Source organism: Erythrolamprus reginae, chromosome 5 (assembly GCF_031021105.1).
Source record: "Erythrolamprus reginae isolate rEryReg1 chromosome 5, rEryReg1.hap1, whole genome shotgun sequence".
NCBI lineage: Eukaryota > Metazoa > Chordata > Lepidosauria > Squamata > Dipsadidae > Erythrolamprus > Erythrolamprus reginae.
In genome coordinates, this window is record NC_091954.1 from 95,012,616 (window position 1) to 95,026,537 (window position 13,922).

A 13,922-nucleotide genomic window follows, 5' to 3' on the forward strand; every position below is an offset into this window, starting at 1 on the left:
AAGGAGCTCGGGCATTGGAGCGTGGTGCCAGGCATTGTTCTCCGGGCCCCGCCCGCAGCCTGGAGAGGGAAAGGGCTGCCGCGGGGCTGAGCGGGCGGGGTCCGGAGAACAATGTCCGAGCTCCTTTCGCCTGCGACTCCCAGCCCACCGCCTGTCTCCTGCTGCCCGGTTCAGCCAGGACACGAGCGGCGAAATGACTTGGAGGAATGTGAAGCTGAAACCGGCCGGGACACCCCCCCACCCCCCACATTCCTCCAAGTCATTTCGCCTGCTGCCCGGTTTAGCCAGGACACGAGCGGCGAAATGACTTGGAGGAATGTGAAGCTGAAACCGGCCGGGACACCCCCCACCCCCCACATTCCTCCAAGTCATTTCGCCTGCTGCCCGGTTTAGCCAGGACACGAGCGGCGAAATGACTTGGAGGAATGTGAAGCTGAAACCGGCCGGGACACCCCCCACCCCCCACATTCCTGCAAGTCATTTCGCCTGCTGCCCGGTTTAGCCAGGACACGAGCGGCGAAATGACTTGGAGGAATGTGAAGCTGAAACCGGCCGGGACACCCCCCACATTCCTCCAAGTCATTTCGCCTGCTGCCCGGTTTAGCCAGGACACGAGCGGCGAAATGACTTGGAGGAATGTGAAGCCGGTTTCAGCTTCACATTCCTCCAAGTCATTTCGCCGCTCGTGTCCTGGCTAAACCGGGCAGCAGGAGACAGGCGGTGGGCTGGGAGCCGCAGGCGAAAGGAGCTCGGACATTGTTCTCCGGACCCCGCCCGCTCAGCCCCGCGGCGGCCCTTTCCCTCTCCAGGCTGCGGGCGGGGTCCGGAGAACAATGCCTGGCGCCGCGCTCCGATGCCCGAGCTCCTTTCACCTGCGGCTCCCAGCCCACCGCCTCGCTGGGACTCAGCTCGAAAGCGGCGACAGCCAGCGCGGAGAAGCCGTTCGCCGGCGCTGGCTGTCGGCGCTTTTGAGCTGAGTCCCGGAGCGAATTCGCTCCGGGACTCAGCTCGAAAGCGGCGACAGCCAGCGCGGAGAAGCCGTTCGCCGGCGCTGGCTGTCGGCGCTTTGGGGCTGAGTCCCGGAGCGAATTCGCTCCGGGACTCAGCTCGAAAGCGGCGACAGCCAGCGCGGAGAAGCCGTTCGCCGGCGCTGGCTGTCGGCGCTTTTGAGCTGAGTCCCGGAGCGAATTCGCTCCGGGACTCAGCTCGAAAGCGCCGACAGCCAGCGCGGCGCGGCTGTTTTAAAGTGTCGCCGCCGGCATGGGGGGCTTGCCAGCACCCCCCGGACCCCCAACCCGTTTTTCCCACCCTGTCCTGCACCTTTCTCCCCTCTTGATCTCCATGGGTTCCTCCCGTTTTTCCCATCCTGTCCTGCACCTTTCTCCCCTCTTGATCTCCATGGGTTCCTCCCGTTTTCCCCTTCCTGTCCTGCACCTTTCTCCCCTATTGATCTCCATGGGTTCCTCCCGTTTTTCCCACCCTGTCCTGCACCTTTCTCCCCTGTTGATCTCCATGGGTTCCTCCCGTTTTTTCCCACCCTGTCCTGCACTTTTCTCCTCTCTTGATCTCCATGAGTGACTGAATAGGGGCTCCTGGTTTGGGGATGAGTGCAAGTGGCATACAAGACATAATTGTGCAAATTATGGTCCTGGTCACTACAGCTGCCTACTCTAAATCCTATAGAATGTCCAGATTGTGCACCAAGTCTTGAATGAGTGGTTTTTTTCTGGTGAAACTGGTCTATCAGAGCAACCAGGTCTACCCAAATATTGGGCAGAGCATACTGCTTCCGTTTTCACCTTTAGCCCCAATCCAGGAACTTTCTGAGGCAATCACTTTTGTGACAAACTATTTTTATTTTAAAAAATAAATTAAACCAAGTCTTGAATAGTGTAATTCCATCGAACCAAAATCAAAAATGGAAATTCTGCAACTTCCAGATCTGGGAGACCCAAAATCCATAGACATTCAATCTTGTTAGAACTGAGCCATAACCTCTTTTTCCCCATGCAAAGACACATAGTTTCCAGACACTGAGAAAATCTTGACAGCTTCAATTAAATAGGGACAGAAATCTACACTTTGAATCATTGGCATATTAATGATAGCCACCTTGAACTGACAGATGAGCTCTCCCAGCATCTTCATGTAATTATTAGAAAAGAGAGGGAATTGCGTGGACCTAGGGTTCAACTGATTCCCTTCCACCAACTGGAACTGGCCACTGCAAACAGGTGCCCCTACACCCATAACGGTCCAGAAGGATACCATTGTTCATAGGTCATCAAAAGATTAAGTAGAGCTAGGATGGATGCACCACTTCTATCCTGGGCTAATTATAGGTCATCCGCAAGTGCCTAATACTAAATTGAAAACCATAGTTCCTTAAAATTCCATTTTGAAATATGCAGTAAAATATTAATAATATTTCTTTTTGACAGATTATGACAAAGTGGCTGAAAAAGCTGGCAAACTGGAAAAAGAAGTTAAGAGATTACATGATCTAATTATTGAGATAAATAATAATAAACTTAAAGCTCATCAAGATAGTCTTGATAAAATAAACACAGAAATAGATCAGTGCACTTCTGCCATTACAAAAGCACAGGTAGCAATCAAGACATCAGAAAGGTATGATTTCCTATTATGAACCAACATCCTAGAGGTAGAATTGTGATATTTATTTCAATTATTAGATTTACTGTATTTTTCACTCCATTAGACGCTGCTGGCCAATAAGCTACAGTGCATTCAGAAAGTATTCAGACCTCCTTCACTTCTGTTAATTTTGTTATGCTACAGCCTAATTCTATAATTGTTGAAATTCATTCTTTTCTCATCCATCGACACTCAATGCCCCAAAAGGAGAAAGTGAAAACAGAATATTAGAAATGTATATAAATTTATTAAAAAGAAAAAACTGAAATATCACTTTAGTATAAATTTTCAGACCCTTCACTCAGTACTTGGTTGAAGCAGCAATTATAGCCTCAAATCTTTTGAGGTATGACGGTACAAGCTTTGCACACCTGGATTGGGGGATTTTCTGTTATTCTACCTTGAAAATCCTCTCAAACTCAGTCAGGTTAAAAAGTGAATGTTGGTAGAGTGACATTTTCAAGTACCTTCAGAGATGTTCAATAGGGTTCAAGTCAGGGTTCTAGCTGACCCATTCTAGGACATCACAGAATTGTCCCTCAGCCACTCCTTGGTTGTCTTGGCTGTCTGGTAAGGATCATTGTCATATTAGAAAGTAAACTTTCGGCCCAGCCTGAGCTCCTGGGTGCTGTGGTTTTCATTGAGGAAATTCCTGTACTTTGCTCCCTTCAGCTTTCCTCTCTTGATCAGTTTTCCAGTTCCTGCAGGAAGACTGCACCCTCACAGCATGATGCTGCAACCACTATATTTCATGTTGGGATGATATTGGGCGGTTGATGAATGGTGCCTGGTTTCCTCCAGGCATAACATTTAGAATTGAGGCTAAACAGTTCAATCTTAGTTGACTCAGACCAGAGAATCTTCTTCCTCACAGTCTGAGAGTCCTTCAGATACTTTTTTTTTTTTGCAAACTCCAAGCGGGCTTTCATGTGTTTTGCACTGAGGAAAGGCTTCCGTCTAGCCACTCTGGCATAAAGCCCAGATTGGTGGAGAGTGACGGGTATCCTTCTGGAACTCTCCCATCTCCACACAGGATCTCAAGCTCAGTCAGTGACCATTGGGTTCTTGGTCACCTCTCTGACCAACACCCTTCCCCCCCGATTGCTCAGTTTGACCAGGCAACCAGCTCTTAGAAGAGTCCTGGTTTGTATCAAACTTATTCCATTTGAGAATTATGAAGGCCACTGTTCTTTCAGGAAAATTTAATGCAGGATAAATTTTACTGCAGTTTTGTGCCTTGCAATAATCCTGTCTCTGTGCCGCGAGACACGGTCAGGTGTGCCGTGAAGCTCCTAGGGAAGCTCCAGCTGGGCGGGGCACTGCCGGTGCCGGACCGCCGGTGCCTCCGACCTGGAGCTCCCACTCGCAGCTGTCCCCTGGCTACTGCCCGATGCCGCTGTTTCCAGCGCTCTCCTGCTGGGCCCCACCCCATGCACCTCCTTACACATAATCATATTGCTGTACTTAGTTTATTTTTAGTAATTCATTGTCTTACTATTGTTATATTTACAGCTTTTATAATTTTACTCAGAGTAGCCGCCTGGGTAATAATAAATTTAATTAAAACTGGTCAAATATATCAAAGGGAAAATGAATAACAGCAATAGATTTATAATAAATGAACTAGAATAGATCAACAATTAAAAAGTAACTATTTTCAGATGTTTTAATATATTTGTTGATAGGAGTTTTAAACAGAATGAATACAAGAGAAAGATTTAACATAAGAACGTAAGAAGAGCCATGCTGAATTAGGCCAAAGCCCATCAAGTCCAGCATTCTGTGTCACACAGTGGCCCACCAATTGTCCATGGGGTTCTTGAGCAGAAAAAGAAGGCAAGACCCTCCCTTTCCCTTGACCCCCAACAAATGGTACTCCAGGGAATCCTGCCTGCCTCAACCAACATAGAGGCGGCACATGAGCATCTGTTTCAATAACCACCGATACACTTGGCATCCATGAATCTGTCTAATCCTGCCTTGAAACTATCAAGGCTGACAGCTGTCACGACCTCTTCTGGAAGTGAATTCCATAAACCAACAACCCTCTGGGTGAAGAAATATTTCCCTTGATTTGTCCTCACTTTCTTACCTATGAGCTTTAGGGAGTGGCCCCCTCGTCCTAGTATTGTGTGATAGATAAAAGAATTATTTCTCTATCCACTTTTTAAAACAACACATGTTTTAATAGCAAAGAAAACAGCAGCGTAGCTATTTTTTCTGCAGACAGTTTGGTCTTTATTGTATTTATGTAATTAATATATGTTAAAAAGGAATGTTATAATAATATATATTTATATTTTATAGAAACCTGAAGAAAACAGAGGATACAATTGTTCGCACTGAGAAAGAAATTGACGAAAATATAAGCCATTTACAAAACCTAAAAGAACAGCTGAATGCATTAGATGAAAGAGCTGCTGAAGTTATTAATAACAACAAAAAAGCTGAAGTATGTATTAGATTTGCTTTGTTTTTCAGATTACACTTAAAATAGTCATAGTGATATATGAACACAAAATGTGTTTGTTGACTAAAAAACAATAGTATTTTCGACTGAATTCTCTGGTAAGCTTTCAACACTACCAAAAATTCACTTTGCCGCTCCAAGTTCCCGGAGAGGGGCAGCATGCAAATCTAATAAATAAAATAGTCTTTTAAAGTAGTTCTGTGTAAACTGAATTGCTGTTTTATAATCTTTAACATCAAAGTAACTTTTGAAAGCATAGTGAAAATTATGTGGTCCTTAGTATTCTCTGAGCTTGGATGTTTTCTTGCACGTTTCATTATTAAACTAGGTAACATTGTAAGTACCAGAAGGGAGTGGGGCTTGCTCTCGTTTTGTGTGGCTTACCCTGACAGCATTGGTAAGAATGGTCTTGGTGGAAGTTCTATTCATGTAGATATCATGTTCCTGTGTATTCTGGAACTCATTTTGGAGACTGAATCAAAAGCCTTACATAGTAGACTGTAGATGGAATAGTAAGATAGCGTTCCGCATTCAGGACAAACAGTTGTCTAAAACATTCCAAATATAAATTGATGAAGGCTTTATTTAATATTTATGGGATATTTTCTGACTTTATGAGAAAGGAAAGAGATTGCCCATAACTCAAAGCAAAACTATATTTTAATTTATTCTGTCACCTAAGCAGACAAAACTTGTATGTCTTACAAATTTGTTTGAAATTTGACTAATTTTGATGTTTTGCAAATCTTTTAATTTTATTTTATAATAATTATGTGTACATATATGAATTAAAGATGCATTAAAAGGTATTTTGAAAAAATTATTAGAAATGCAAATTTTATGATAACCTAATAATAAAGATTTAATTTTAACTTGTTTAGGAATCCTTACCACAGATTCAAGAGGAACGGCTTTTGGTTCTTGAGAAAATTAAAGTTTTACAAGAAGAAGAACATTTGCTACAAAAAGAAGCTCTCAATATTAGGCTTAAAATTGAACAACTAGACAGTAACATTGCTGAGCAACAATCAAAGATTAAATATTGGCAAAAGGAGGTAATAAATACTGTTAATATTTATTAATAGTAATTAATTAATATATAATAAATTAATAACTTTATTTTTTATTTATTTATTTTGTCCAATACACAATACATATCGAAGAGGATAGACATGAAGTATTATATATAAAGAAAAGATATAAAAGTAGAGGAGAAGATATATGAAAGGAAGAAAAGATATATGAGATAGGGAGAGACAATTGGACAGGGGACGAAAGGCAGGCTAGTGCACTTATGTACAGCCCTTACTGACCTCTTAGGAACCTGGAGAGGTCAATCGTGGCTAGTCTAAGGGAGAAATGTTGGGGGTTAGGGGTTGACACTACTGAGTCAGGTAATGAGTTTCATGCTTTGACAACTCGGTTGCTGAAGTCATATTTTTTACAGTCAAGCTTGGAGCGATTAATATTAAGTTTGAATTTGTTGCGTGCTCTTGTGTTGTTGCGGTTGAAGCTGAAGTAGTCATTGACAGGCAGGACGTTGCAGCATATGATTTTGTGGGCAATACTTAGATCGTGTTTTAGGCGTCGTAGTTCTAAACTATTCTATTTTAGTTTATAATTAATTATATATTAATGAATATATAATTATTAATTACTGCTAATTCCACAGAAGAAGGTCCTAGATCAGTGATGGTGAACCTTTTTACCTCAGGTGCCAAAATTGTGTGTGCATGTGCAACAGCGCACATGCACATGCCCACACCCATAATACAATGCCCCCCCTGTGCATGCACACAACTCCCCTACTGCCCCCCATGCATACACACACACACACACACACACACTGCGTTCGCGTGCCCCCCCGCACCCAAGCCTCACACAGAAGCCTCGGCACTTCCGATAGGCCCATTGGTCTGTTTTTCACTCTCTCCAGGGTTCAGAAAAGCATCCTGAAGCCTGGGGAGAGCAAAAAATATCCCAACAGACCAACCAAAAGTTGGGCCATTTTTGCCATTCCCAGTGTTCAGGGAAGCCTCTGAAGCCTGGGAAGAATGAAAAAAAGCCAAATGTTTGATCTGCTGGACCATCTTTCGCCAGCCCCAGCATTCAGGAGGCTTTCCTGAAGCCTTTTGAGAATGAAAATGGCTGATAAAAAGGCCAAAATCAACTGGCCAGCACACACATGCATGCTAGAGGTGACGTGGGCAACATCTCATGTGCCCTCAAATATAGCTCCACCTTCCACCTAGGTACGCGTACCATAGGTTCGGCATCACTTTCTTAGATGGTTTCTTATTCATATAACAGGCATTAAAACATACGTATCATATGCTGAAATGTATAAAGCTCCAATATTGAAGCAATCAATGTTTGTGCTTGGCTTGATATCATGGGCGGAGAAGTGGTAAAATGTGCATTTGTAGGGTGCGTGGGTTATATAAAGAAGAGTCCTCTGAGAATCTAAGAAGCCGATTTGGATTTTTTTTTTCTTGGAAGTTATAGAGACTGAGTGAGTGGGTTAGTATTGCAGTCCACTGAAAACCACTGGAATGAGTGGCTTAGAATTAAATGTTTATATGATCTTGTCTTAATGCCATCAATACTTTAATTATATAATTGTTTATATAAAACTTCTGTAAGACTTGCCTAACAAAAATGAGTTTCAATTTTCTCAAATGTAATATAATGTGCTTCCCCGGGCAAGGCATTCTTGAAATTCAGGAACAAAATGCTAAATTATTTGGGAAAGTACACTATTTTTATTAGACTTTTCTTCTATCTTTTGCATTACTGAATTCTCTAATTGTTACAATTAAACTCTAATTTGTTACATTTTCCTGAAATATAATTCAGTAATTAGTTTTTATAATCACATTTTCTAGGTGAACATTTTAACAGTAGGGCTTTCAAAATGACATACAGCATTTTAAAAAACGCCATTAATCACAGTTTGAGAATTTGGGCAAAAATAAACACAATATAGTAAATATCTAATCAATATCTGTCTGAAAAGTTCAGTAGTAAAATTTATTCAACTGATGTGCAACCCTACTATAATTCCCTCTCTAAAGTAATTGCTACAGATATGGATGGTAATTGCTCATTCACTGTAAAATATGTTTTAGATATCAAAGATAACACTGCATTCTGTGGAAGCTGAACAAACAGAAAACCTTCCAGTGTTAACGCAAGATGAACTAGAAAATATTAAAGATCCAGATATTATAACAAATCAAATAGCTATTTTGGAAGCTCGGTGTCATGATATGAAACCTAACTTGAGTGCTATTGCTGAGTATAATAAAAAGGTAAGAATTTTTCCAATATGGTCGTAGAATTCTTCAAGCTAATATAGATTTGTCCCAAGGTTGTAGCTCGTGTGGTCATGTGATCAAAATTTAAGCATTTGACAACCCACCCAAACTTCATCTTCATCTATCCACTAGCTCTTCCCCATCTCTTCCCTTTTGACTGCCTTGAATAGCAGCACTTGGTGGCAGCAGCATCAACAACGCAAAACCCACCCATCTCCTCTGCTCCACAGAACTTGCCATGCCCACTTGATTTTTGCCAAGGCCTGGTTCCTATATGAGTCATGCCTGGCCTGGTTCCTATGTGAGACAACTGATGACCACGCTAGGCCTTATTCCAAGGGTCATTCAGACCATTCTCCAAATTGCATGTGCACAATGCTTCAGAAGAGAAGTTTTCCAAAGGCTTTCCAAAATATTACAAGAATGGCCCATACAATTTCCTCAAGACAAAGCATTATCCTCGGAGAAGGGCGGCATACAAATCTAATTATTAAATAAATACATACATTATGAGAATGGCACATGTGATTTTGAGAATGACGGGTACTGCCTTCTTAAAAGATATTAGAAGCTGTGCTTTAGTTCCAATAATATTGTCAATGAATGTCACACTGCAGGGACACCACAATGGCAGAGAGGTGGGGAGCTAGGTGGATGGGGAAAGTTAGAGGAGGCAGTGTCTTATCATACTTGTGCTACATGCTTATGTTTGTAATAATTAATAATAATAATTTATTGGATTTGTATGCCGCTCCTCTCCGCAGACTTGGGGTGGCTAACAACAATAATAAACACAATATGTACAATCCAATAATAAAAACAACTAGAAACCCCTATTATAAAACCAAACATACACACAAACATACCATGCATAACTTGTAATGGCCTAGGGGAAGAGCTATCTTAACTCCCCCATGCCTGGCGCTATAAATGAGTCTTGAGTAGTTTACGAAAGACAGGGAGGGTGGGGGCAGTTCTAATCTCCAGAGGGAGTTGGTTCCAGAGGGCCGGGGTCGCCACAGAGAAGGCTCTTCCCCTGGGGCCCGCCAAACAACATTGTTTAGTCAACAGGACCCGGAGAAGGCCAACTCTGGGACCTTATCGGTCGCTGGGATTCGTGCGGTAGCAGGCGGTTCCGGAGGTAATCTGGTCCATTGCCATGTAGGGCTTTAAAGGTCATAACCAACACTTTGAATTGTGACCGGAAACTGATCGGCAGCCAATGCAAGCCACGGAGTGTTGAAGAAACGTGGGCAAATCTTGGAAGCCCCACGATGGCTCTCACGGCTGCGTTCTGCACGATCTGAAGTTTCCGAACACTTTTCAGAGGTACATTGTATCTATTCTGTGAGCCCCCGAGTCTTCGAAGAAGGGTGGCATATAAATCTAATTAATAATAATAATAATACTGAAGCCTAGGGCTGGGAGGCACCAAGCTGGGAATGGTTTGGATTGGGGTAGGTACTAGCCTAACAACACGTGGGGCTCTATGAACAACTATTTGGATTGCTAGAATTGTAGATGATGCAATAATGTAATCTAGTGTTTTAGAACTCTATAATTTAACAGCAGAAATTCTAGTCTCAATTCTTGTAACATGAGGACTACCTGTACAGTTTTTTTATTCACTGTATTTACTTTTGCTACCTTATAGGTAGGAATGACAGCATTTGTTGAAATTAAGAGCCATTTATGAAATGTTATATTCCACTAAAAACTATTTACCTTTTTTGATAGATTACAATGATTAATACCTTTTGTCACGTGAGATAAACATTGAATAGGGGTGGGAGTCCAGGAAGGGGGAAATGACAGATGAGGTAATAAATAATAAGATGCGCGTACCATGCCGCCTTGATTGCATCAGCGGAATCCCGCCCGGCCGCTCTGTTTAGGGTGACCCGCTCCCTTCTTAACCAGGGGGGAGTTGGGGAGCCCTTGCAGAGTAGTGCCGAGGAGTTTAACACGTTTTTCGCTGATAAAGTCGCTCAGATCCGGGCTGACCTCGACTCCAATTGTAAAACAGAGTTGACTGACAACGAGTCAGTCGAGGTGACTGGGGCACGTACTTGTCCACCTGTCTGGGAAGAGTTTGATCTGGTGACACCTGATGAAGTGGACAAGGCCATTGGAGCTGTGAGTTCCGCCACCTGTTTACTGGATCCGTGTCCCTCCTGGTTGGTCTCGGCCAGCAGGGAGGTGACACGGAGCTGGGCCCAGGAGATTACCAACGCTTCCTTGGGGAGGGGAGTTTTTCCATCACTCTATAAAGAAGCGCTTGTGCGCCCCCTCCTCAAGAAGCCTTCCCTGGACCCAGCAGTACTTAACAACTATCGTCCAGTCTCCAACCTTCCCTTCATGGGGAAGGTTGTCAAGAAGGTGGTGGCACTCCAGCTCCAGCGGTCCTTGGAAGAAGCCGATTATCTAGGTCCCCAGCAGTCGGGTTTCAGGCCCGGTTACAGCACGGAAACCGCTTTGGTCGCGTTGATGGATGATCTCTGGCGGGCCCGGGACAGGGGTTTATCCTCTGTCCTGGTGCTCCTCGATCTCTCAGCGGCTTTCGATACCATCGACCATGGTATCCTTCTGCACCGGTTGGAGGGGCTGGGGGGTGGGAGGCACTGTGCTTCAGTGGTTCTCCTCCTACCTCTCTGGCCGGTCGCAGTCGGTGTTAGTGGGGGGTCAGAGGTCGACTCCGAGGTCTCTCCCTTGTGGAGTACCCCAGGGGTCGGTCCTCTCCCCCTTGCTATTTAACATCTACATGAAACCGCTGGGTGAGATCATCCAAGGACATGGGGTGAGGTATCATCAATATGCCGATGATACCCAGCTTTACATCTCCACCCCATGCCCAGTCAACGAAGCGGTGGAAGTGATGTGCCGGTGCCTGGAGGCTGTTGGGGCCTGGATGGGTGTCAACAGACTCAAGCTCAACCCGGATAAGACGGAGTGGCTGTGGGTTTTGCCTCCCAAGGACAATCCCATCTGTCCGTCCATTACCCTGGGGGGGGAATCATTGACCCCCTCAGAGAGGGTCCGCAACTTGGGCGTCCTCCTCGATCCACAGCTCACATTAGAGAACCATCTTTCAGCTGTGGCGAGGGGGGCGTTTGCCCAGGTTCGCCTGGTGCACCAGTTGCGGCCCTATCTGGACCGGGACTCATTACTCACAGTCACTCATGCCCTCATCACCTCGAGGTTCGACTACTGTAATGCTCTCTACATGGGGCTACCTTTGAAAAGTGTTCGGAAACTTCAGATCGTGCAGAATGCAGCTGCGAGAGCAGTCATGGGCTTACCCAGGTATGCCCATGTTTCACCATCACTCCGCAGTCTGCATTGGCTGCCGATCAGTTTCCGGTCACAATTCAAAGTGTTGGTTATGACCTTTAAAGCCCTTCATGGCACTGGACCAGAATATCTCCAAGACCGCCTTCTGCCGCACGAATCCCAGCGACCGATTCGGTCCCACAGAGTGGGCCTCCTCCGGGTCCCGTCAACTAAACAATGCCGGTTGGCGGGCCCCAGGGGGAAAGCCTTCTCTGTGGCGGCACCGGCCCTCTGGAACCAACTCCCCCCCGGAGATCAGAACTGCCCCTACTCTTCCTGCCTTCCGTAAACTCCTCAAAACCCACCTTTGCCGTCAGGCATGGGGAAACTAAACATCTCCCCCTGGGCACGTTGAAGTTATATATGGTATGCCTGTATGTGTGTATGTTAGTATAGGGGATTTTCTTAAATTTATAATATTTTAATTAATTGGATTGTATTGGATTGTTTTTCACTTGTTGTGAGCCGCCCCGAGTCTTCGGAGAGGGGCGGCATACAAATCCAAATAATAAATAAATAATAAATAAATAAGAGTGGGTTAGAAAAAACAAGATATTTGTGAAGTCATACTGACTTATCCAGGTATTTGTATACCAAATATGTTAGATCAAAGAGATAATGGAAGTTCAATTTTCAGATTGTGAAATTTTATGAGGGTACAATTCTAAATTACTAAATGGGATTTAAATTAATAAACAGTACAGATACTCCTTAGGTTAAGACAGCAATTTGGGCTGGGACGTCTAAGGCAAGACATCACATGACCACATTGCTTAGCAATGATAATCCAGGTACCATGTTTCTCAGAAAATAAGACTGAGTGCATGATTGTATGACATTGAAACAATATTAGCTGCAAGTTGGTTGCCAAATGCTCAAATTGCAATTGTGTAGGGGACCATCAACTTTTCAAGAATAGTTGTTAAGTTCCTTTTGTTCAGCATCATGATAACCTCTATTTATTTATTTATTTATTTATTTATTTATTTATTTATTTATTTATTTATTTATTTGATTTTTATGCCGCCCTTCTCCTTAGACTCAGGGCGGCTTACAACATGCTGAACAAGTGGTTGGTAAGCTGTAGTTAAGGATGTCACCACTGCTCCAGTATTTCAGCACTATTAAACTTTATTGAATTGTTGAATACATCGCTTAATTTCATCTAGTTGATTTTTAACATTTGGTTTAGGAAGAGCTGTATTTAAAACGTGTGGCAGAGTTGGATGAAATTACCATTGAGAGAGACAAATTCAGAGACGCTTTTGAAGACCTTCGGAAAAAACGGCTTAATGAATTTATGGCAGGATTTAATGTCATAACAAATAAGCTAAAGGAAAACTATCAGATGCTTACATTAGGAGGGGATGCAGAACTTGAACTTGTTGACAGTCTGGATCCTTTCTCTGAAGGAATTATGTTCAGGTTGGTATTGCATGTAATTTTCTTAATTTAAGCTGTTTTAAAAGCAAGATCAATTTGCACTACATGAGGGACCAGGCTAAAATGAGGGCTAAGAATGCTAGCAAGGCTAACAAAAGTTTCTTTTCACAGATCACCAAACTTGTTTAGCCAACAGTAACAATTGATGTCTAAATCTAAGCCCCTAATTTGCATTACAATAATTATGATTGTAATGTATCTGAAGGATTAATGGAGAATGATTGAGATGGTAGATATAATGTCCTTTTGCTTTGCTTAAAGCATCTTGGCGTTAAAGTGAAATTTGCAAATATCATATTTCAGTGTTCGGCCACCAAAGAAAAGTTGGAAGAAGATATTTAACTTGTCAGGTGGAGAGAAGACATTGAGCTCATTAGCTTTGGTTTTTGCTTTGCATCATTACAAGCCAACCCCTCTCTATTTCATGGATGAAATTGATGCTGCCCTTGATTTCAGAAATGTTTCCATTGTATCATTTTACATATATGTAAGTATTACAGAATTTAACATTATTCAAACTTTATATATATTAATATCAGGGTAACAATAGCTGTACATAAAAGTATTGGGAAAAGCTTTTGAACTCCCACAAATTAAGAAAATTTAATCTGAAAATAAATTTTCAAAATGTTTAATTCACAACAGCAAAAACTGTGGGTAGAGTCTCTACCAATACTGTACAAAATGCACACGACCAGTGTTTT

At 43.1% G+C, this 13,922-nt stretch overlaps 1 protein-coding gene across 2 annotated transcripts in view; it reads left to right on the forward strand.

The window, feature by feature from the left end:
- Window positions 1-13,922, forward strand: part of SMC4 (structural maintenance of chromosomes 4) — a 52,430-nt gene that overhangs the window by 36,949 nt on the left and 1,559 nt on the right. For both annotated transcript variants that reach the window (XM_070753537.1, XM_070753539.1), the window contains exons 18-23: window positions 2,442-2,631; window positions 4,966-5,110; window positions 6,010-6,183; window positions 8,257-8,439; window positions 12,968-13,200; window positions 13,522-13,705. In XM_070753537.1, the coding sequence (XP_070609638.1) occupies window positions 2,442-2,631; window positions 4,966-5,110; window positions 6,010-6,183; window positions 8,257-8,439; window positions 12,968-13,200; window positions 13,522-13,705 (1,109 nt within the window). The remainder of the gene's footprint in view (window positions 1-2,441; window positions 2,632-4,965; window positions 5,111-6,009; window positions 6,184-8,256; window positions 8,440-12,967; window positions 13,201-13,521; window positions 13,706-13,922) is intronic.